Genomic DNA, 21,938 nt, shown 5'->3' on the forward strand with positions numbered 1-21,938 from the left:
CGACAGGGACTGTGAAAAGAGACAGACATTTGTATGCATGTTGTATTGTATTATGTATCGACTAAAGATGAATTAACTAGATGTGGGTCGCTCTGGATGGGAGTGTCTGATGAATGGCTACATTGAAATGTAAATGTAGTGCTATGTATTTATATATATTATGTATTTAATGTTGTGTTGTTTCCTGTTTGGACCCAAGGAAGAGTAACCACTGCATCGGTAGCAGCAATTTGGGGATCCTAATAAATATTAAACACTTAATCAGTTGGTTTCAGCCTCTAACTTGCCAAACACAACTACAACACCAAACTCACACACATACCAGTTCAACGCGACCAAACCCTCCCACTCCGAGAGTGACAGGTTCTCCCTGGTAACGCCCCTCCTGGTACAGTACGGGGATCAGGTCCTTCAGTCTCAGATAGGAACTAGGACTGGTCTTCTCTGGAGCATCTGGCTCCTCCAAAACCATAGAGCTGATGCTGGGACACAGACAACAGTTACACAGCTTGACTAGACTAAAGTGGTGAACATAGAACTAGGAGGAGAAGGGCACTGCTAAAAGGGGCAAGTGTTTCTTTGTACTCACTCATCATGGAGCTCCAGGTGTTCAATGGGGATCGTCTCCTCAAACACCCTGGAAGTGTAACGTAACAGACCATTAGTCACTCAACCAATCGATTAAGAAATGTAATGTTACTGGTTCAGACTCACTCCTTATCGATGGAGAAGCAGGTCACAGGGCCAACAGCAGTACATGTTGCAGTCCTCAGGATTTCACTGCAGGTTACATCCACACTTATGAGCAGCCACATTAACTAATAGCTACTGCACACCGGGGTCATTTTAATGAACAACATGAAGTCCATTTATAGCCTTAGCTACTAATGTATCCATGGTTACCGTATCAGGGCCAATTCCCCGAAATGCTCCCCTTTGCCCATCTTGCGAATCTGTTTCTCCTGCCCATTCAACTTCTTAGTCACCTTGACCTGAGGGCAGACACACACACACGTGCCCCCATGCACGTACACACATCCGCACACACACATAGGGCAGGCATTATTAGCACGCACGCACACATACACATTTTTGTCATTAGTAAACACATGGGTTGGTAAGCACAGGTAGGAGTATTGTAGACTCCAATCCTCCACTAGTGTAGTAAGTCGTTGTTCACTATGATCATCAAACAAAGGGTGTAAGCACACAGTTAAAGTTAAACAGCTTCTCACGCTGGAAATGTGTATCACCCAATTAATATAGTTGATGTACTTGCATGTGACCAAACGCTAAATTGAAGCTGCTCCCATCAGATAACATGATACGGTACAAGTTAGCTCTATGCTAACCTCACCAGGTGGCAGTGATTACATCCTGGCACAACTTCTGCTTCCAGCCCATCAAAGATCTTAGATTTTCAAGAAATAGGTCAACCTTAGCCACCAGAGAGATATTTTAAATTTACAAACTCAAGGTTTACTTGTTCTGTTGGTCTGTAACAAAATGTGACGTGAGATATTGCACTGGTGAATCCTTGACTATACAAATAGCTACCACTAACATTAGGCAACATTTAAAAATGTTTGCATATATGACAAAATCCACATGTTTGTGTATCTGTTTCAAACACCGCCGTGTGCTCTTTTAGAAAAAAATAAATGAGGTCCTTACAAGAAAGTTTGTTGTTTGTTTGTTTCACATTGTTTGAAAAAACAAAGAGCCTTATGGATTTTTCAAACAACAGTTATGTAGGCTATAGCTATCATTATCACTTCTAGGTGCCACATAATGCTAAAGCGATTGACTTATAATTGATAGTGTTTTTTAATCTCAGGTTCGAGCCCAGTTCGCATCAATTTTGTTGTTGTTGAGGAAAACATTTAAGTGGATAATTATAAATCATAGCAGCAGACTATGATCGATAATGTCAAAAGCCACACTGAAGTCTAACGAAACAGCCCCCACAATCATTTTATCATCAATATCTCTGAGTCAACCATCAGTCATTTGTGTAAGTGCTGTGTTTGTTGAATGTCCTTCCCTATAAGCATCCTGAAAGTCTGTTGTCAATTTTTTTACTGTAAAATAGCATTGTATCTGGTCAGACACAATTGTTTCAAAAACTTTACTAAGGATTGTTAACAGGCTGATTGGTCGGCTATTTGAGCCAGTAAAGGGGGCTTTACTATTCCTAGGGAGAGGTAGCAGAATGGCTTTTGCTTCCCTACAGGCCTGCGTGTACACACTTTCTAGTAGGCTTAAATTGAAGATGTGGCAAATGGAAGTGGCAATATCATCCTCTATTATCCTCTGTAAATTTCCATCTAAGTTGTCAGACCGTTGTGGCTTGTCATTGTTGATAGACAACAGCAAACAAAAAATTAAATGTTAGCCTTTCATCATTTGGTCAGATATACTTTGATGTGTAGTGTCAGCGTTTTATGCTTGCAAAAAAATGCACCTCTTCCACACTCACTTTACGGAATTCAAACTACAATTCTTCTTTTGATAGTTTAGTCAGATAAACACTAACGTTCAAAAGTTTGGGCTCACTTAGAAATATCCTTGTTTTTGGAAAAGCAATTTTTGGTGTATTAAGATAACATCAAATTGATCAAAAATACAGTGTAGACATTATTATTGTAAATTGTAGCTGGAAACGGCTGATTTTTCATGGAATATCTATAATGCCTTGCAAAAGTATTCATCCCCTTGGAGTTTTTCCTATTTTATTGCATTACAACCTGTAATTTGAATAGATTTTTATTTGGATTTCATGTAATTGACAAAATAGTCCAAATTGGTGAAGTGAAATGGAAAAAAAACATGTTTCAAAAAATTATAAAACAAAAATATACACACACCTGTTCTGAAAGGCCCCAGAGTCTGCAACACCACAAAGCAAGCGGCACCATCAAGCAAGCGGCACCATGAAGACCAAGGAGCTCTCCAAACAGGTCAGGAACAAAGTTGTGCAGAAGTACAGATCAGGTTTGGGTTATAAAAAAATCTGAGACTTTGAACATCCGCAGAGCACCATTAAATCCATTATTAAAAAATGGAAAGAATATGGCACCACAACAAACCTGCCAAGAGAGGGCCACCCACCAAAACTCACAGACCAGGCAAGGAGGGCATTAATCTGAGAGGCAGCAAAGAGACCAAAGGTAACCCTGAAGGAGCTGCAAAGCTCCACAGCGGAGATCGGAGTATCTGTCCATAGGACCACTTTAAGCCGTACACTCCACAGAGCTGCACTTTACGGAAGTGGCCATAAAAAAAGCCATTGCTTAAAGAAATAAATAAGCAAACCCGTTTGGTGTTCGCCAAAAGGCATGAGGGAGACTCTCCAAACATATGGAAGAAAGTACTCTGGTCAGATGAGACTAAAATTGAACTTTTTGGCCATCTAGGAAAACACTCTATCTGGTGCAAACCCAACACCTCTCATCACCCCGATAACACCACCACAGCATGATGCTGCCACCACCATGCTTCACTGTGGGGATGTTTTTCATCGGCAGGGACTGGGAAACTGGTCAGAATTTAAGGAATGATGGATGTCGTTAAATACAGGGAAATTCGAGGGAAACCTGTTTCAATCTTCCAGAGATTTGAGACTGGGACGGAGGTTCAACTTCCAGCAGCATACTGCTAAAGCAACACTCGAGTGGGAAACATTGAAATGTCTTGGAATGGCCTAGTCAAAGCCCAGAATCAATCCAATTGAGAATCTGTGGTTTGACTTAAAGATTGCTGTACACCAGCGGAACCCATCCAACTTGAAGGAATGAGAGCAGTTTTTCCTTGAAAAATGGGCAAAAATCCCAGTGGCTAGATGTGCCAAGCTTATAGAGACATACCCCAAGATACTTGCAGCTGTAGTTGCTGGCTCTTTAAAGTATTGGCTTTAGGAGTGTTATGCACGCTCAAGTTTTGTGTTTTTTTTGTCTTATTTCTTGTTTGTTTCACAATAAAACATATTTTGCATCTTCAAAGTGGTAGGCATGTTTTGTAAATCAAATGATACAAACATATATTTTAATTCCAGGTTGTAAGGCAACAAAATAGGAAAAATGAAAAAAGGTTGAAAAGCATTAAACATTTATGGCAATTTAGCAAGCTAGCTTGCAGTTGCTAGCTAATGTGTCATATTTAGCTAGCTTGCTCTTGCTAGCTAATTTGTTTTGAGATATGAACATTGAGTTGTTATTTTACCTGAAATGCACAAGGTCCTCTACTCCGACAATTAATCCACACATAAAACAGTCAACCCGAATCGTTTCTAGTCATCTCTCCTGCTTCCAGACATTTTCTTCTTTGGACTATATATGGCGATTGGCATTTAACTTTCATAGTTACCATGACGATGACTGACCTCAGTTCGTCTTTCAATCACCCACCTGAGAATAAGCAATGAGGAGATGGCATGTGGGTATCTGCTATCATAAATCAATAAGGAGATGGGAGAGGCAGGAATTGCAGCACATTCTGAGCCACAAATAGAAGCAACTTCTATTTTAGCGCCTGGCAATGCAGACACTCTATTTTAGTGCCTGGCAACGCAACGCAACGCAAGCGTTATGGTCAGCATGTCAGTCCTGCGACCCCAGCGCTTATGACAAAATCAACAGCACAAAATTGAAGATGTTTGAAACAATTGATATTTTGTTATTATGTTTACTACATAGCCCATCTGTAAATAGCCCATCCAACTACTTCATCTCCATACTGTATTTATTTAGCTCCTTTGCATCCCAGTATCTCTACTTGCACATTCATCTTCTGCACATTCTACCATTCTAGTGTTTAATTGCTATATTGTAGTTACTTCGCCACCATGGCCTATTTATTGCCTTACCTCCCTTAGCCTGCCTCATTTGCACTCCCTGTATATAGACTTTCCTACTGTATTATTGATTGTACATTTGTTTATTCCATGTGTAACTCTGGTTGTTGTACAGTATGTGTCGAACTGCTTTGCTTAATCTTGGCCAGGTCGCAGTTGCAAATGAGAACTTGTTCTCAACTAGCCTACCTGGTTAAATAAAGTGAAATAAAATAAAATAAAACTATACTTTTTTCACATCCCCAATCTGAGGTAAAAAGGATGTGTAATTCCCCCCCAATTCGATGGGGTCAGCTTTTGTAATGTAGTAACAAATACTTTCCACATCATGGAAAGTAACTTAATATAAATTAATATAATATCTTAATTTAGGATGACAGTAAATAAAGAAAACTTGAAGAAAGATGAAGAAAGATTTTTTTAACTATTAAGAGATTTAAAATCAATTCTTCACCACAATTTAACTGGGTGCTCTAGAAAGAGCTCCCATAGTGACTGTGTAGCAGCCCATTTATGTGTCATAACTGTCCTAGTTTTGGATCACTGTAACTGCCAAACATGTCCCCCGTACCTCTCCTTTGAGAATGATGTAGAACGTGTTGCCCTCCGCCCCCTCACGCACAATGACATCATTGTTCTGGTACTTCACCTACAAGAAGGAACAGATTTAATATGGATTTGGATGTTAATGCTCTGGAAAATGTATCTAGTATGGGGAGGTGTGTCAAATGGCTGAGTACAAACCTCCTCCATGGAGTCAATTATCTTAGAGAGCTGACTGTCATTTAGGGCCTTCAGAGTCCGAGACCTGATACGTAAGCATATCAGAGCAGAATTAGCAGAGTGGGTGGGTGCATGTGCGTGTGACCAAGAGAGTGCAAGTTGTAAGGTTAAGTGTGTTAACTCACGTTTTTAGGAAGCCCATTAGCTGTTCACGTTTCTTCTTGGACTTGTTGGTCATGATGGTTCTATACATCTGTCTCTCCATAAACCACAGACGCACCACTGTCTTGGCTACGACGATGAGAGTAAGGGGGACAATTCATTCATAACAACAAGCAATATTCGGTACAGCACAAGCATAATACAGAATGTAGGAAGGTACACAGTTACCATATTGTGTACTTCTCAATATCCACATTTTATAATAGCATCTCACCTTTGACTGTGGCTGTGCGTTTGCAGTTATACAGAATAGCCAACTCTCCAAAAACATCCCCACAGGTCAGGGTTCGAAGGTTACAATCTGCTTGACTGACAAGGAGCTCACCCGCTAAAGGGAGAGATAGAGGGGGGACATTGAGAGGTGAGGGTTATCATTTTATTGGAAATAGTAAGCAGACATAGCAACCCTTATTTGTGAAATGTTCGTTGTGTTTCTCCGTATATGGTTGAGAAATTCACACATACCTGCTACGATGTACATGCTGTCTCCCTCAGTGCCCTCCTTGATTACATCATTTCCTGGTTTGAAGTCGATGGCCACCAGGAGCTCCACCATCATGGTTATCTGCTCATCGTCAAGGCGACTCAGGAAGTCATTCTTCTGGATGGCCTTGATGATCAGACTCGTCTCACTGTGGAAAGAGACATTTTGTATATATTCACACCAGCATACTCTACTGACATCACATAACACATGATACTGTACATATCATGATGCTGCATGCATAGCGCTAGCCAATCACCTGACGGTCTTCTTGACTTTAGTCTTTATGATCTCCTGCTGATCCTCTGGGATTGGCTCAGGGGCCATGACAGCCACTCTGCTCTTCCTGACCACAAGTCCCCCTTCATTACTGATCCTCTGATCAGGGAAGTCTGGAATAGATACACACCACACACAAGACATGGGGTTAATATAAATGCTGCACTTTGGTTAGTGATCTGACACAAATGGCTGCCGTTCGTCACACAGGGGGTTGCCATAGTCACATTTAGCCTTTTACCCAGGTCATGGTAATGACTCTGAAGCTCCTGCAGCAACTTCTCCGTCTCCTGCAGTCTTCTTTCTAGAGGTGAAAGGAGACCATTGGTTGTGATAGTTGTGGTTTAGATTATGGTTTATTTTATGGCTGTAGTCTTGGTTGTGATCATAATCATGGTCAGGGTCGTGATTGTGGTTGTACCCAGGTCCTTGTTGTGGTTCTGCAGCTCCTGGTTGACTAGGGTCTGTTTCTCCAGCTGCTGCCTCAGCTCCTCCACCTGGCACTCCATGGCTGAAGGGAGGGGTAGAGGATGTGTGAGGAGTCACAGGATGAGAAAACAAATTAACATGTAGGCTTACACACAAAATGTAAGTGCTTATGTACGCATTTTTACCTTTATTTAACTAGGCAAGTCAGTTAAGAACAAATTCTTATTTTCAATGATGGCCTAGGAACAGTGGGTTAACTGCCTGTTCAGGGGCAGAACGACAGATTTGTACCTAGTCAGTTCGGGGGTTTGAGCTTGCAACCTTCCGGTTACTAGTCCAACGCTCTAACCACTAGGCTACCCTGCCGACCCATGTACTCATACAAGTTGCATAAAACATGCACCCACCCACACATGCGCACGCACTCGCGCGCACACACACCACTGCCTCATCTGTCATTAAACTGGCACACAGCCAGCATTCAGCGAGAGGTTGGGCTACCAACAGGAGGTACTGTAAATACCATCACACCCTGGGAAGACAACGCATATAGAAACTGTTATCACTAAGGTAAAGTCCTGTCCTAATTATATGGTCATGTTGTGTTTATATTCACTTAAACACTTGTGACTCTAATATTTGTGTACCGTTTGGCAGTCCCATAAATCAGACAATTGTTTCCGAAATCAAAGCTACCTTTTGGTGTGTGTAGGAATAATTGGCTGGTGCATGTCTTAAACACAAACCCACTCTCTCATGGGAGCACTAATTGTTTGTGTTTTCTTGAATGTGTCTGTGCATATACAGTACATCTCCCTGGGCCATTCATGTGTATGAGTATGCATGCACACACTAGCAGGGACACACACAGCTGTGAACAAAAAATCCTACCCAAATACACTGGTCAGTTCACAATTGCACTGATTGCGAGGGATAATTTAGTAGTCAATAAAAAACTGCTTTGGTCTCTGTTGACAGAGCATACATTTAGCATCCATGCAAACAAATCACAGGGTTAGCCTAGCACACACATCCCCATCAAATCAAATCTAGTTTTATCTGTCACATGCGCCGAATACAACAGATGTAGACCAGTGGAGAATCCACAGAGGAAGAAGGGGAGGACCATTCTCCTCAGTGAAATTTCCTAAAAATATCAACATTAGAAAGATAAAAAACGTTATAATTTTTAGATACAACTATACTAAATATATTCATGTCACCAAATAATTGAGTAAAATACACAGTTTTGCATTGAAAGTCTACAGTAACTTCAACAGCACTGTGTGGGGTAGCATCATGGTGTAGCCGGAGGACAGCTTGAAGAACCACTTTCATTCTCTGGGTTACACAGAAAAGGGGCGAATTAAAAGTGAGGGTCGCAGTGATGCCAACTTAGTAATTTTGTTGCTAGATTTAGCAACTTTTCAAACTACCCTGGCAACTTATTTTTCAAACAGCACCTAGCAACAAATTTAGCTACTTTTAAAAATGTATTTTGAACTTTTAGTAACTTTTGAAATGTGACTCAAACGACAAAATGCACGTATTTTCCCTCTAAATGACACAAAAACGATTTTCTCTGTCACGCACTCAGTCACAACACACGTGCCTGGCTGCAAATGTGCATTGTGAGTGACATCAGCAGCAGGCGCTAGTACGGGTTCGACGAGCCAAACCCAATAAATATAGTTGGTCACAAATGTTTGATCTTGAACAGAACTTACAACATCAATCAACATGTCTCAATCAAAATTGTACAGCCAGAAGTACAGAAAAGAGTGGGAGTCTGTACCTGAACAAATGTCAAATCATATTTTTTGCTGAGATGGCCAGTCAATTTGAGTAACATTATTGTGTATTCTACCTAATGACGCAGTTTTACGTTATCATGCAATGACATCACAATGTATTTTAGCAACAAATCAACCTGCCTCTAGCAACTTACCCTGAAAATGAGTTGGCAACACTGGAGGGTCGACCTCTGCCTGAGATCAGTTTCATGAAGAAGGATGAAAAGTTGAGGGTGTTCAATATCAACTGGTATCAATAGTAAAGCTGGTTAACAGGGAGCCTTTCATCAAGCCACCTGTATTGCTGGCCTTGTCTGCTTTTTGGAAAGTCTGAGCCATGGTCGAAAGGTGTGTGTATAGTGACCTGAAGAACATAGTTTGTTCAGCTAAATGGCAAAACAAAAGCAGGGAGCGTATGAATGCCCACATATTGAACTTGTGACTGTCTTTTCTGAATGATTTGATTGCGTCCATCGCATCATGCATGAAAATGTGGATTAAAGCGAGAGGTTGACGCAGCGCACATTTTCACGTTTGCTTAAGTAGGCTTTCCACTTTCCTCCAGTATTTATTTAGCTAAGATAACACATAATCACTCCGGACAGACCCAAGCAAAAACTCTACACCTAAACATCAGAAATCTGACATGCTGTATGGGATGACATTTAGACTATTTTTCAGTCTGATCAACTGTAGGCTACTAATAAGAGCAGCTGCATAACGTTCCATCAGGTCAGGGTAAACTAATTGGTAACGTTAAGTATTTATAGTCCATTTCTGTGTCAGGAAAATGTGAATGTGATCAAATGTAGTTTATATTCAAAATTGGGCTTGCTGCCTATATGTTTTCAATCCAAAATTAATCAGTCAACATAATCGTGATGACAGATGTGAGTAAATGTTTTATAAGGCCAACAGTTGCATAGGCCTGCATGATGCAAACATGCATTAAGCAAGCTCAGCCCTGTGAGTTCTGTTGTCTATGTGTCTGGGTAGAGGAAATCCCCCTCCTAATCCGGTCTAAATATAATTTATATGAACAAATATACGGAAGCTGCAGTTTGACAGGGCTTTCATCGCCCCAGGTTCAGGAGTTTTTTAAAACCATGTGACCTGATTAGGAAAAACTGGTCCCATCACAGCCCATATGAAACCTTTTTACAACTGATTAATCACTGTCATACCTTAAAGGGTTCAGAGTTTTCCTAGTTAGGTTAACTTATAAGGAACAACTCCAGGACCTAGGGGGTAAAAATTGCCCCACCACTCTGGGACCTATGGTGCCACCAGTCTGCTTGCAGTTGTCTGTTATCGTCAGGTATGTGGATAATCAGGGCTTTATTCAGGAACGTTTCTTGGCCTACTTTGAAGTGGGTGAGATGCTCAGGCTGTGTTTGACTTCATAGAGAAATTTGTTGTCCAAACCTATGATGGCATAGCTAAAATGGAATGTATCCGCTATTTCATTAACAGCCAAGTCCCTTCCTGTTCCTTGATTAAGAGGCGATGACCACTCCACTACCATTGTCAACTCTCTCATTACCTGAATTTAAACCATGTCTCACGTGCCAGCTCATCCACTGGCACATTGAATGTTTCCTCTGCAAGCACTTTGAGTAGCCTTATCAATTTTAGCTCATTATTGTATGTAGAGTCAATCACATACACAAAAACAATCACATTATTAAACATCAATGATTTTACTCCTTGCTTGGACTAACTCATTCTTAGCTCTTTTGTCTAACTCTGTAGTGTGTTATTGTTTTTTGTTTTCCCAGTCAAATCCTGTCCTGTACTGGTCAAGCCTCTGAACACCTCAACTCATGCATCATACCCTCATTAAATCCCTGCTGTGATCTCTGTCCAACACTGTGTAAGTAGCCCTCTCATTCCTATTCCCCATAATATTGTACTATAAATGTCTTTATTAAATGCTTTAGGTTAAAATACTTGGTCTTTGACACAGCCTGAGCATCTCACCCACTTGAAACACACTTTGTTGTCTCCCATCCTCCTCAATGTTTCAATTCACCCATCTCCGCTGGTCTAGACCTTATAGTGAAATACTTACTTACAAGCCCTTAACCAACAATACAGTTTTAGAAAAATAAGTGTGAAGAAAGTATTTACTTTAAGTTAAATATAAAGATGAAAATAGAAAAATAACAAATAATTAAAGAGAAACAATAAAATAACAGTAGCGAGGCTATATACAGGGGGTACCAGTGCAGAGTCAATGAGCGGGGGCACAGGTTAGTCGAGGTAATTGAGGTAATATGTACATGTAGGTAGAGGTAAAGTGACTATGCATAGATAATAAACAGTGACGAGCAGCAGCGTAAAATAGTCCGGGGAGCCATTTGATCAGCTGTTCAGGAGTCTTATGGCTTGGGGGTAGCAGCTGTTGAGGAGCCTTTTGGTCCAAGACTTGGCGCTCCGGTACCACTTAATGTGTGGTAGCAGAGAAAAGCAGAGTCTCTGACAAATTTATGGGCTTTCCTCTGACACGCCTGGTGTAGAGGTCTTGGATGGCAGGAAGCTTGGCCCCAGTGATGTACTGGGCCGTATGGACTAACCTCTGTAGTGCTTTGCGGACGGAGGCAGAGAAGTTGCCATACCAGGCGGTAATGTAACCAGTCAGGATGCTGTCAATGGTGCAGCTGTAGAACCTTTTGAGGATCTGAGGACCCTTGCCAAATCTTTTCAGTCTCCTGATGGGTATTAGGCATTGTCATGCCCTCTTCATGACTGTCTTGGTATGTTTGAACAATGATAGTTTTTGGTGATGTGGACACCAAGGAACTTGAAGCTCTCAACCTGCTCCACTACAACCCTCGGTCATCCTTTTCCTGTAGTTCACAATCATCTTCTTTGTCTTGATCACGTTGAAGGAGAGGTTGTTGTCCTGGCACCACACGGCCATTGTCTCTGACCTCCTCTCTATAGGCTGTCTCATCGTTGTCAAACTTAATAATGATGGTGTTGAAGTCGTGCTTGGCCATGGGTGAACAGAGAGTATAGGGGGGGGGGGACTAAGCACACAACCATGATCCAGTATCAGAGGGTGGTGTTTAGTCCCAGGGTCCTTAGCTTAGTGATGAGCTTTCAGGGCACTATGGTGTTGAACGCTGAGCCATGACCAGCCTTTCAAAGCATTTCATTGCTACAGACGTGAGTGCTACGGGTTGGTAGTAATTTAGGCAGGTTACCTTAGTGTTCTTGAGCAGGGACTATGGTGGTCTGCTTGAAACATGTTGCTTTTACAGACTCGTTCAGGAGAGGTTGAAAATGTCAGCGAAGACACTTGCCAGTTGGTCAGCGCATGCTCGGAGTACATGTCCCGTTAATCCGTCTGGCCCTGCTGCCTTGTGTATGTTGACCTGTTTAAAGCTCTTACTCCCATCGGCTATGGAGAGCGAGATCACACAGTCGTCCTAAACAGCTGATGTTCTCATGCAGGCTTCAGTGTTGCTTGCCTCGAAGCGAGCATAGAAGTAATTGTGCTCACCTGGTAGGCTCGTGTCACTGGGCAGCTTACGGCTGTGCTTCCCGTTGTAGTCATTAATAGTTTGCAAGCCCTACCACATCCAACGAGCGTCAGAGCCAGTGTTGTACGATTCAATCTTAGTCCTGTATTGGCGCTTTGCCTATTTAAGGGCAGTCGGAGGACATAGTGAAGAGCATAGTGGGAATTCTTATAAGCATTTGGGTTAGAGTCCCGCTCCTTAAAAGCGGCAGCTCTACCCTTTAGCTCAGTGCGGATGTTGCCTGTAATCCATGGCTTCTGGTTGTGCTATGTACGTACAGTAACTGTGGGGACTACATCATCGATGCACTTATTGATGAAGCCAGTGACAGATGTTGTGTACTCGTCAATGCCATCAGAAGATTCCCAGAACATTTTCCGGTCTGTGCTAGCAAAATAGACCTGTAGCTTAGCATCTGTGTCAACTGACCACTTCCGTATTGAGCAAGTCACTGGTTACTTCTTGTTTGATGGTGGCGCTGGAGGGGAAGGCTGCCGTATTTTCGGCTCTTAACCAACCTACTTTGATGAGTTTTTTGCTTTGTTCATAACTTGTTTTATACATAATGTTGTTGCTACCTTCTCTTATGACCGAAAAGAGCTTCCGGACATCAGAACTGCGATTGCTCACCTCAAACTGGACACAGAGTAGTTATTAAATTAGTTGGACAGGAGGGAAATATTGCAGATATCCGGCCAGGCCCAGATCCCCGTTATTCAATGGAGAAGAAAATGGAAATTTCACGAAAGAGATCAGGGTTCCTTGTGAGGATAAGGCAACGAGTGGCTAATCTGCCCTTGCCTTCCGTCCTGTTAGCTAATGTTCAATCGCTTGCAAATAAATGGGATGAACTGAAAGCACATTTATCCTACCAACGGAACATTAAAAACTGTAATATCTTATGTTTCACAGAGTCGTGGCTGAACGACGACATAAATAACATACAGCTAGAGGGTAATACACTCTAAGGCAGGACAGAACAGCAGCCTCTGGTAAGACATGGGACGGAGGCCAATGCATTTAAACAACAGCTGGTGCACGATATCTAAGGTATCTGAGTCTTGAGGTTTTGCTCGCCTGAGTTAGTGTGGTCTCCAGCTTATCTTCATCGAGAGTTTTCATCTGTATTTTTCATCACCGTGGACATACCATCACAGACCGATGCTGGCACTAAAACCACACTCAATGAGCTGTATACCGCCATAAGCAAACAGGCAAACGTTCATCCAGAGGCGGCGATCCTAGTGGCCGGGGACTTTAATGCACTTTAAATCAATTTGACCTAATTTCTTTCAGCATGTTAAATGTACAACCGGGGGTTGTACATTTAAACCAAATGTACAACCAATTCTAGACCACCTTTACTCCGCACAAAGCTCTCGCTCACCCTCCATTTGGCAAATCTGACCATAATTCTATCCTCCTGATTCCAGCTTACAAGCATAAATTAAAGCAGGAAGCACCAGTGACTCGGTCTATAAAAAAGTGGTCAGATGAAGCAGATGCTAAAACTATAGGACTGTTTTGCTAGCACAGAGTGGAATATGTTCCGGGATTCTTCCGATGGCATTGAGGAGTACATCACATCAGTCACTGGCTTTATCAATAAGTGCATCAAGGATGTCGTCCCCACAGTGACTGTACGTACATATCCCAACCAGAACCCATGGATTATAGGCAACATTCACACTGAGCTAAAGGGTAGAGCTGCGGTTTTCAAGGAGCGGGAATCTGACCCGGAAGCTTTTAAGATATCCCGCTATGCCCTCCGAAGAACCATCAAACAGGTAAAGTGCCAATACAGAACTAAGGTCGAATCTTACTACACCGGCTCCGATGCTAGTCGGATGTGGCAGGGGTTGCAAACTATAACAGACTTACAAAGGGAAGCACAGCCGTAAGCTGCCAGTGACACGAGCCTACCAGATGAGCTAAATTACTTCTATGCTTGCTTCGAGGCAAGTAACACTGAAACATGCATGAGAGCATCAGCTGTTTAGGACGGCTGTGGGATCTCGCTCTCTGCAGCCAGGCGGACTACCAGGACGTACACTCCAAGCATGCGCTGACCAACTGGCAAGTGTCTTTACTGACATTTTCAACCTCTCCCTGTCTGAGTCTGTAATACCAACATGTTTCAAGCAGACCACCATAGTTCCTGTGCTCAAGAACACTAAGGGAACATGCTTAAATGACTACCGACCCGTAGCACTCACGTCTGTAGCAATGAAATGCTTTGAAAGGCTGGTCATGGCTCACATCAACAGCATCCTCTTGGACACCCTAGACCCACATACCGTCCCAACAGATCCAAGGTCTCTCCTTTTTTTTCAAGCTTTCCACTCCGCTAGCAAGCACGTCACGTAAATAGGTGTGCATTTATTTTTCCTCTACATGGTTCACATCAAACACCATTATCAAAGAAACCCTAGACCCACTCCGATTTGCATACTGCACCAACTGATCCACAGATGATGCAATCTCTATTGCACTCTACACTTTTCACACATGGAAGAAAGGAATACATGTGAGAATGCTATTCATTGACTATAGCTCATCTTTCAACACCATAGTGTCCATACAGCTCATCACTAAGCTAAGGACCCTAGGACAAAACACCTCCCTCTGCAACTGGATCCTGGACTTCCTGACGGGTCGCCCCCAGGTGGTAAGACTAGGTAACAACACATCTGCCACGCTGACCCTCAACACGGGAGCCCCTCAGGGGTACAAGCTCAGTCCCCTCATGTATTCCTTGTTCACTTATGACTGCATGGCCAGGCAGAACTCCAACACCATCATTACGTTTGCTTATGTACACAACAGTGGTAGGCCTGATCACTGACAACGATGAGACAGCCCCCAGCCCCCTCTGGAACACTGGTGCTACTCTCTGCTGTTATCTATGGATAGTCACTTTAATAACTCTCCCTACATGTACATATTACCTCAACACCGGTGCCCCCGCACATTGACTCTGTACCGGTACCCCCTGTATATAGCACTGCTATTGTTATTTAGTGCTGCTCTTTAATAATTTATTATTCTTATCTCTTCATTTTTTTAGGTATTTTCTTAGCTGCATGTTGGTTAAGGGCTTGTAAGTAAGCATTTCACTGTAAGGTCTGCACCTGTTGTATTCAGCGCGTGTGACTAATACAATTTGATTTAGTTTTTGATTGTAAGCAGGAATAAGGAGGATAAAGTTATTGTCAGATTTGCCAAATGGAGGGCGAGGGAGATCTTGTGTGGAGTTATTGTGGTCTAGAGTTATTTTTCCTCTGGTTGTGCACGAAATATGCTGATAGACTTGAGTTAAAACGGATTAAAATATTCTCTACCTCAGGCGAGCAAAACCTTGAGACTTCCTTAATTAATATTAGATTTCGTGCACCAGATGTTAGTGACAAATAGACAGACCTCCATTCCTTGTCTTCCCAGAGGCAGCTGTTCTATCTTGCCCGATGCACAAGAAAACCCAGCCAGCTGTATGTTATCCATGTCATTGTTCAGCCATGACTCAGTGAAACATAAGATATTACAGTTTTTTAATGTCCCGTTGGTAGGATAGTCTTGATCGGAGCTCATCCACTTATTATCCAATGGTTGCACATTGGCAAATAGGACTGATGGTGGAGGTGGATTACCCACTCGCTGTCGGATCCTTACAAGGCACCCCGACTTACATCCCCAATATATCGGTCTCTTGCGAATGAAGGTGATTTGGGCCTTGTCGGGTGTCTGAGTAAATCCTTTCCGTCCGACTCGTTAAAGAAAAAATCTTCGTCCAGTACGAGGTGAGTAATCGCTGTACTGATATCCAGGAGCTCTTTTCGGTCAAAGGAGACGGTAGCAGAAACATTTATGTACAAAATAAGTTACAAATAATGCGACAAAGCACACACAATAGCACAATTGGTTCAGAGCCTGTGAAATGGCAGCCATCTCCTCCAATGCCATCTCGCACTGCCTAGCGCCCGCTCTTCACGTGACCCCAATTACCTTTACTTCACCCTGAACATTGGACAGGGCAGAGATTAGACATGGTATTACAGTGATTGTAAAGTCACCCAGCAAACAACTAACCATAATAAAGTAGATAAAGAGACTACATTTTCCACTCTGTAATTATAGACAAAACTATTTAATTTCTAAATGGAAAATATGAATTCATTGGTGTGAAGTGTATGTCAGTCATGTTTAAAAAGTATACTGGCCCCCAAGCCAGTCACTACAGTCACAACCTGAGCTCATTAAAACTAGATGCATTTAGTTGCAACTGGGTTCTGATGTTGCTCCAACAGGTCTCATTTTGGCACAAATGCATTGATGCTACGGGGGAAAAGACTAAAGTTAGACTCACCTGTAGTCTGTGAAGAGAGGAGGGGTAGGACGGAGGGTGAGTCAGTGTAGCTGCTAGGGTGACCACATGGATCTTCACATGAGGTTCAAGACCTTCCTCCAGCACTCTGTAAATCCAGCTAAGGATAAGTGTTGTGTTGGTCCTGTATCAAGCTTTCTCCACCTGTAGCTTGAAGGGAAATCCTATTCAGAGTCCACTCACCTGTACAGGCACTAACACGCTGACTACTATCACCTAATCCTTTATCTTTCCTCTCCCTCACTCTCCTCTCTCTGATCTCACCTGGCTCCCCCCATGCCTCGTGCTCTTACTTCTCTCTCTCTCCCTTTCTTCCACGCCCCCTGTCTCTCCTTATCTGTCTGTCTGCTCAGCAGCTCCAATGTTGGATCATTAACCAGACCCCAGAGGAACCTCCTATCACACCAGGTAGAGGAAGACGGGTAGGAGGGATGGGTGGGTGGGAAGGAGGGAGGGAGGGGGAAAAGTGCAGGAACTCAGAGAGGTTGAAGTAGACGGGGCTTGGAAAAAAAGAAGAGATGTAGGGGGAAATTAAGGGGAGGGCAGAGGAGCGTGGAACAGGGGAATGAAGAATGAGTGGGAGGGAAAAGGAATACTCCTCATACTCTGTCTTGATCTCCATTTGTAAGAAACAAAACATCTATGAATACACAGGCCTTTTGACACAGGGGAAGAGAGAGAGCGGTAAAAACAAAGATCAATACAGACCCACATTGTATTAGCACTAAATTTTCCAGAGCAGGTTCAAAAGATAGGAGTGAAAGAAAAGTGAGAGTCAAAGGTAAATAGCACCTTGCAAAACACATAATCACCAGAGACATTCAACCACTGGTTTCAACCAGCGGAAACTAGCATTAATCGTACAATAAACTGATATACGCTGAAGTTAAAACAAGGTGGAAAAAGCTGCTGTTACTTTATCATGTGCTGTTTTTCCACAGAAAGCCACAGTGAAATCATTGGATCTTTTCCAGCCCAGCATCCTTTAAGGAATGTAAATGAGGCTGAAGGGTTCACATTGTGACAGAGGACGGGGGTTTTTATTGTCTTCAAGTAAATTATTGATACCGTTTCTGTTAATCAATACCCCAACGAAATTAACAACCAGATGAAAGAGGTTTAGACCTGGAGCACTAAATGACAAGCAGTACTGTTTTACCACTGAGACACCAACACAGTGATATAATAAAACAATCCCAACTATTTTATATTGTTACTTAGTTTTTTTTTATTGAGGAATACAATTTCAATGTCTTAATTACTGTCATGGTAACAGATAGAAATGGATAATGGAAGGTCTAAATTACTTTAGATTGTTATTGCCATTGCAGTGCAGCTGGTATAGTGGTCAGTCAGTGGTGTCAGGTGGTGTCATGACTCTCAGATTACAGGGGGTTCCGCTCTACACCATGCTCTCTCTCTCATAGAGGGGGAGAGCGGGAAGTCAAATGTTTTATGGTCGGTCATAAAATACGCTGCCCCTATTCTCTGTTGTGTCGAGATTAGAATGTAAACTGTGGAACACAGAGAGACCCTTGGACATCAAACATTTGAATAATTAAACAGTGTATCTACTTTTGAGAATGTGGGAATGGTCCGTGGACACTTAAAAGACAGTCATGATGAATGTGTTTCATTTGGTGATCTCATGAAGGACAGGAAAAACACAACTGTATCTCTTAAAGTGTACATTTCCCAGCTGTCAGGTTGATGTCTAAATATTGCGAAACGTGTGTGATTAAAGATGTAATGTTAACCTTCTAAATGAGAGTATGGATTTTCATATAAAGATTAACTAGTCAGTGGCCCCACCCCGGTGAGCCCAGACATCACATTAGGCATCATAGAACCACCCCTTCTTCCACAGAGTATAAAACTCACTTCCTACAAAATATACATTAATTCGGAGAACGCCGGGACAGAGTCCCCACGTTGGAATGGCTACAATTCTATTGGCCATGGAGACCATACAGCTGTAGTTTTGGCTACACGGCTGGAAAGGGTTAAACTCTGAGACTGTCGACCACTACAGAATAAAATCAAATCTGAGACGTATAATTACTAGTCTGCAGCTAGAAATGACGTAAGTCTAGTACTAGAATACCAACAACCGCGGAAACATCTATTCTATGCAACGACCATCTTCAGGCCTGATGCATCCATTAAAACAGACACTATCCAGAGCTGCGGAGAAAGCTACAACCACAAAGGACATTGTGACTTCTGGGGAAGTTAACCAGAGTCTCTCTGATGAACTGAATCTCCAGCAGACGTACAGGCGATTCCAACAGAGAAGACAACAACGACATGCGGGCACTTATATATATACATTGCAATTATTCTCGAAAGAGCGGCCATTCATCTGCAAAGGATTAAGGATGTGCAAAGGATGTGCAAAGCATTATACAATTATCAACTGTGTGTAGTGAATCCATTTCGTCTTTCCCACTTCTTCTCAGTCACAATCCCTTTCCTTTGTCTACCAAGCCGTCATATCGGCTGGTGGCAGTGAAGGCAGACGCAGGAGAGCAGACCTAGGTAATAGCCGGAGCAGTTTATTTCAAAACCAATGGCATAAAGAAATAAACTACATGGGTACAAAACCTGACGCGCACCAGTAAACATGTGCACAAGCACTTACAAACAATTCCACACAAAGACATGGGGGGGAACAGAGGGTTAAAAACACAACACTTAATGAGGGAAATGAGAACCAGGTGAGTAGGAAAACAAGACAAAACAAATGGAAAATGAAAAGTGGATCGACGATGGCTAGAAGACCAGTGACGCCGACCGCCCTGCCCGAACAAGGAGAGGAACTGACTTTAATGGAAGTTGTGACAGTACTCCACCCTTGACGCGTGGCTCCAGCAGTGCGCCGACACCGGCCTCGAGGATGACCCAGAGGGCGAGGTGCAGGGCAATCCGGACGGAGACAGTGGAACTCCCGCAGCATTGAAGTGTCCAACAGGTCCTCCACCGGAACCCAGCATCTCTCCTCCGGACCGTACCCCTCCAAGTCCTCGAGGTACTGAAGGCCCCTTGCCTGACGCCTCGAATCCAGTATGGATCGAACGGAGTACGCCGGGGTACCCTCAATGTCCAGAGGGGGTGGAAGAACCTCCCGCACCTCAGACTCCTGGAGCGGGCCAGCCACCTCCGGCATAAGGAGAGACACATGGAACGAGGGGTTAATACGGTAATCGGGAGTAATCTGTAAACTATAACTCACCTCGTTCAATCTCCTCAGGACTTTAAATGCCCCACAAACCACGGACCCAGCTTCCGACAGGGCAGGCGGAGGGGCAGGTTTCGGGTCGAGAGCCAGACCCGGCCTCACTGCGGTGACTGTATGCGCTGGCTTTCTGGCACAGCACGGCACGCTTAAGGTGAACATGAGTGACGTCCCATGTCTCCTCCGCAGGAGCCTCGGTCTGACTCTGATGCCAAGGAGCCAGAACCGGCTGATACCCCAGTACACACTGGAAGGGGGAGAGGTTAGTGGAGGAGTGGCGGAGCGAGTTCTGGGCTATCTCTACCCAGGGCACAAACGCTGCTCACTCCCCCGGCGGGTCCTGGCAATAAGACCTCAGAAACCTACCCACATCCTGGTTAACTCTCTCCACGTGGCGGTTACTCTCGGGGTGAAAACCAGAGGTAAGGCTGATTGGGACCACCAGACATTCCATGAACACCCTCCTGACCCTCGAAGTGAACTGGGGACCCCGATCAAACATGATATCCTCAGGCATCCCGTAGTGCCGGAAGACGTGCGCAAACAAGGCCTCCACAGTCTGTAGGGCCATAGGGAGACCGGGCAGAGGAAGGAGACGACAGGACTTAGAGAAACGATCCACAACAACCAGGATCATGGTGTTTCCCTGTGATGGGGAGATCGGTCAGGAAATCGATCGACAAGTGCGACTATGGCCGTTGTGGAACAGGTAAGGGGTGTAGCTTACCTCTGGGCAGGTGTCTAGGAGCCTTAAACTGAGCGCACACCGAGCAAGAGGAAACATAAACCCTCACGTCCATGGCTAAAGTGGGCCACCAGTACTTCCCGCTCAGACAGCGCACTGTCCGATCGATGCCTGGATGACCAGAAGAAGGGGACGTGTGGGCCCAATAGATCAGCCGATCACGGACAGCAGACGGAATGTACAGACACCCAACGGGACACTGGAGGGGAGCAGGCTCTGGACGTAACGCCTGCTCAATTTCCGCGTCCAGCTCCCACACTCCTGGTGCCACCAGGCAGGTGGCCGGGAGTATGGGGGTGGGATCCATGGGCCGCTCCTCTGTGTCAAACAGCCGGGACAGTGCATCTGCCTTCACGTTCTGGGAACCTGGTCTGTAAGAATGTGTGAAAACAAAACGGGTGAAAAACATGGCCCAAATTGCCTGGCGAGGGTTCAGTCTCCACGCCGCCCGGATGTACTCCAGATTGCGGTGGTCAGTCCAGATGAGAAAAGGGTGTTTAACCCTCAAGCCAATGTCTCCACGCCTTCAGAGCCTTGACGACAGGCAACAGCTCCCGGTCCCCCACGTCATAGGTTTGCACAGACGGCTAGAGCTTCCTCGAGAAAAAGGCACAGGGGCGGAGCTTCGGTGGCGTACGCGAGCGCTGAGAGAGAACGGCTCCTATCCCAGCCTCGGACGCATCCACCTCCATTATGAACGCCAAATCAAAATCAAATCAAATTTATTTGTCACATACACATGGTTAGCAGATGTTAATGCGAGTGTAGGGAAATGCTTGTGCTTCTAGTTCCGACAATGCAGTAATAACCAATGAGTAATCTAACTAACAATTCCAAAACTACTACCTTATACACACAAGTGTAAAGCGATAAAGAATATGTACATAAAGATATATGAAAGAGTGATGGTACAGAGCGGCATTGGCAAGATGCAGTAGATGGTATCGAGTACAGTATAGACATATGAGATGAGTATGTAAACAAAGTGGCATAGTTTAAAGTAGCTAGTGATACATGTATTACATAAAGATGCAGTAGATTATATAGAGTACAGTATATACGTATACATATGAGTATGAATAATATAATGTAAACATATTAAGTAGCATTGTTTAAAGTGGCTAGTGATATATTTTACATCAATTCCCATTATTAAAGTGGCTGGAGTTGAGTCAGTGTGTTGGCAGCAGCCACTCAATGTTAGTGGTGGCTGTTTAACAGTCTGATGGCCTTGAGATAGAAGCTGTTTTTCAGTCTTTCGGTCCCTG

General features: G+C 43.6%; 1 protein-coding gene across 3 annotated transcripts in view; it reads right to left on the minus strand.

Annotated features, from left to right (window-relative positions):
• The window catches only part of prkg3 (protein kinase cGMP-dependent 3), a 38,404-nt gene extending 21,440 nt beyond the window's left edge, over positions 1-16,964 (minus strand). The window contains exons 1-14 of one of the 3 annotated variants that reach the window (XM_065008917.1): positions 16,673-16,964; positions 15,730-16,323; positions 6,982-7,071; positions 6,802-6,864; positions 6,541-6,673; positions 6,263-6,429; positions 6,012-6,125; positions 5,761-5,866; positions 5,597-5,660; positions 5,424-5,501; positions 904-992; positions 715-780; positions 590-637; positions 323-482 (exon numbers count right to left, since the gene is read on the minus strand). In XM_065008917.1, the coding sequence (XP_064864989.1) occupies positions 323-482; positions 590-637; positions 715-780; positions 904-992; positions 5,424-5,501; positions 5,597-5,660; positions 5,761-5,866; positions 6,012-6,125; positions 6,263-6,429; positions 6,541-6,673; positions 6,802-6,864; positions 6,982-7,069 (1,176 nt within the window). In that variant the 5' untranslated portion in view covers positions 7,070-7,071; positions 15,730-16,323; positions 16,673-16,964. Of the gene's footprint in view, positions 1-322; positions 483-589; positions 638-714; positions 781-903; positions 993-5,423; positions 5,502-5,596; positions 5,661-5,760; positions 5,867-6,011; positions 6,126-6,262; positions 6,430-6,540; positions 6,674-6,801; positions 6,865-6,981; positions 7,072-8,937; positions 13,097-15,729; positions 16,324-16,672 lie in introns of those variants that run through there. The other 2 variants (XM_029631892.2, XM_029631896.2) reach the window with 2 other exon arrangements.
• Positions 16,965-21,938: the final 4,974 nt, after the last annotated feature.

Source organism: Oncorhynchus nerka, linkage group LG24, assembly GCF_034236695.1.
Source record: "Oncorhynchus nerka isolate Pitt River linkage group LG24, Oner_Uvic_2.0, whole genome shotgun sequence".
NCBI lineage: Eukaryota > Metazoa > Chordata > Actinopteri > Salmoniformes > Salmonidae > Oncorhynchus > Oncorhynchus nerka.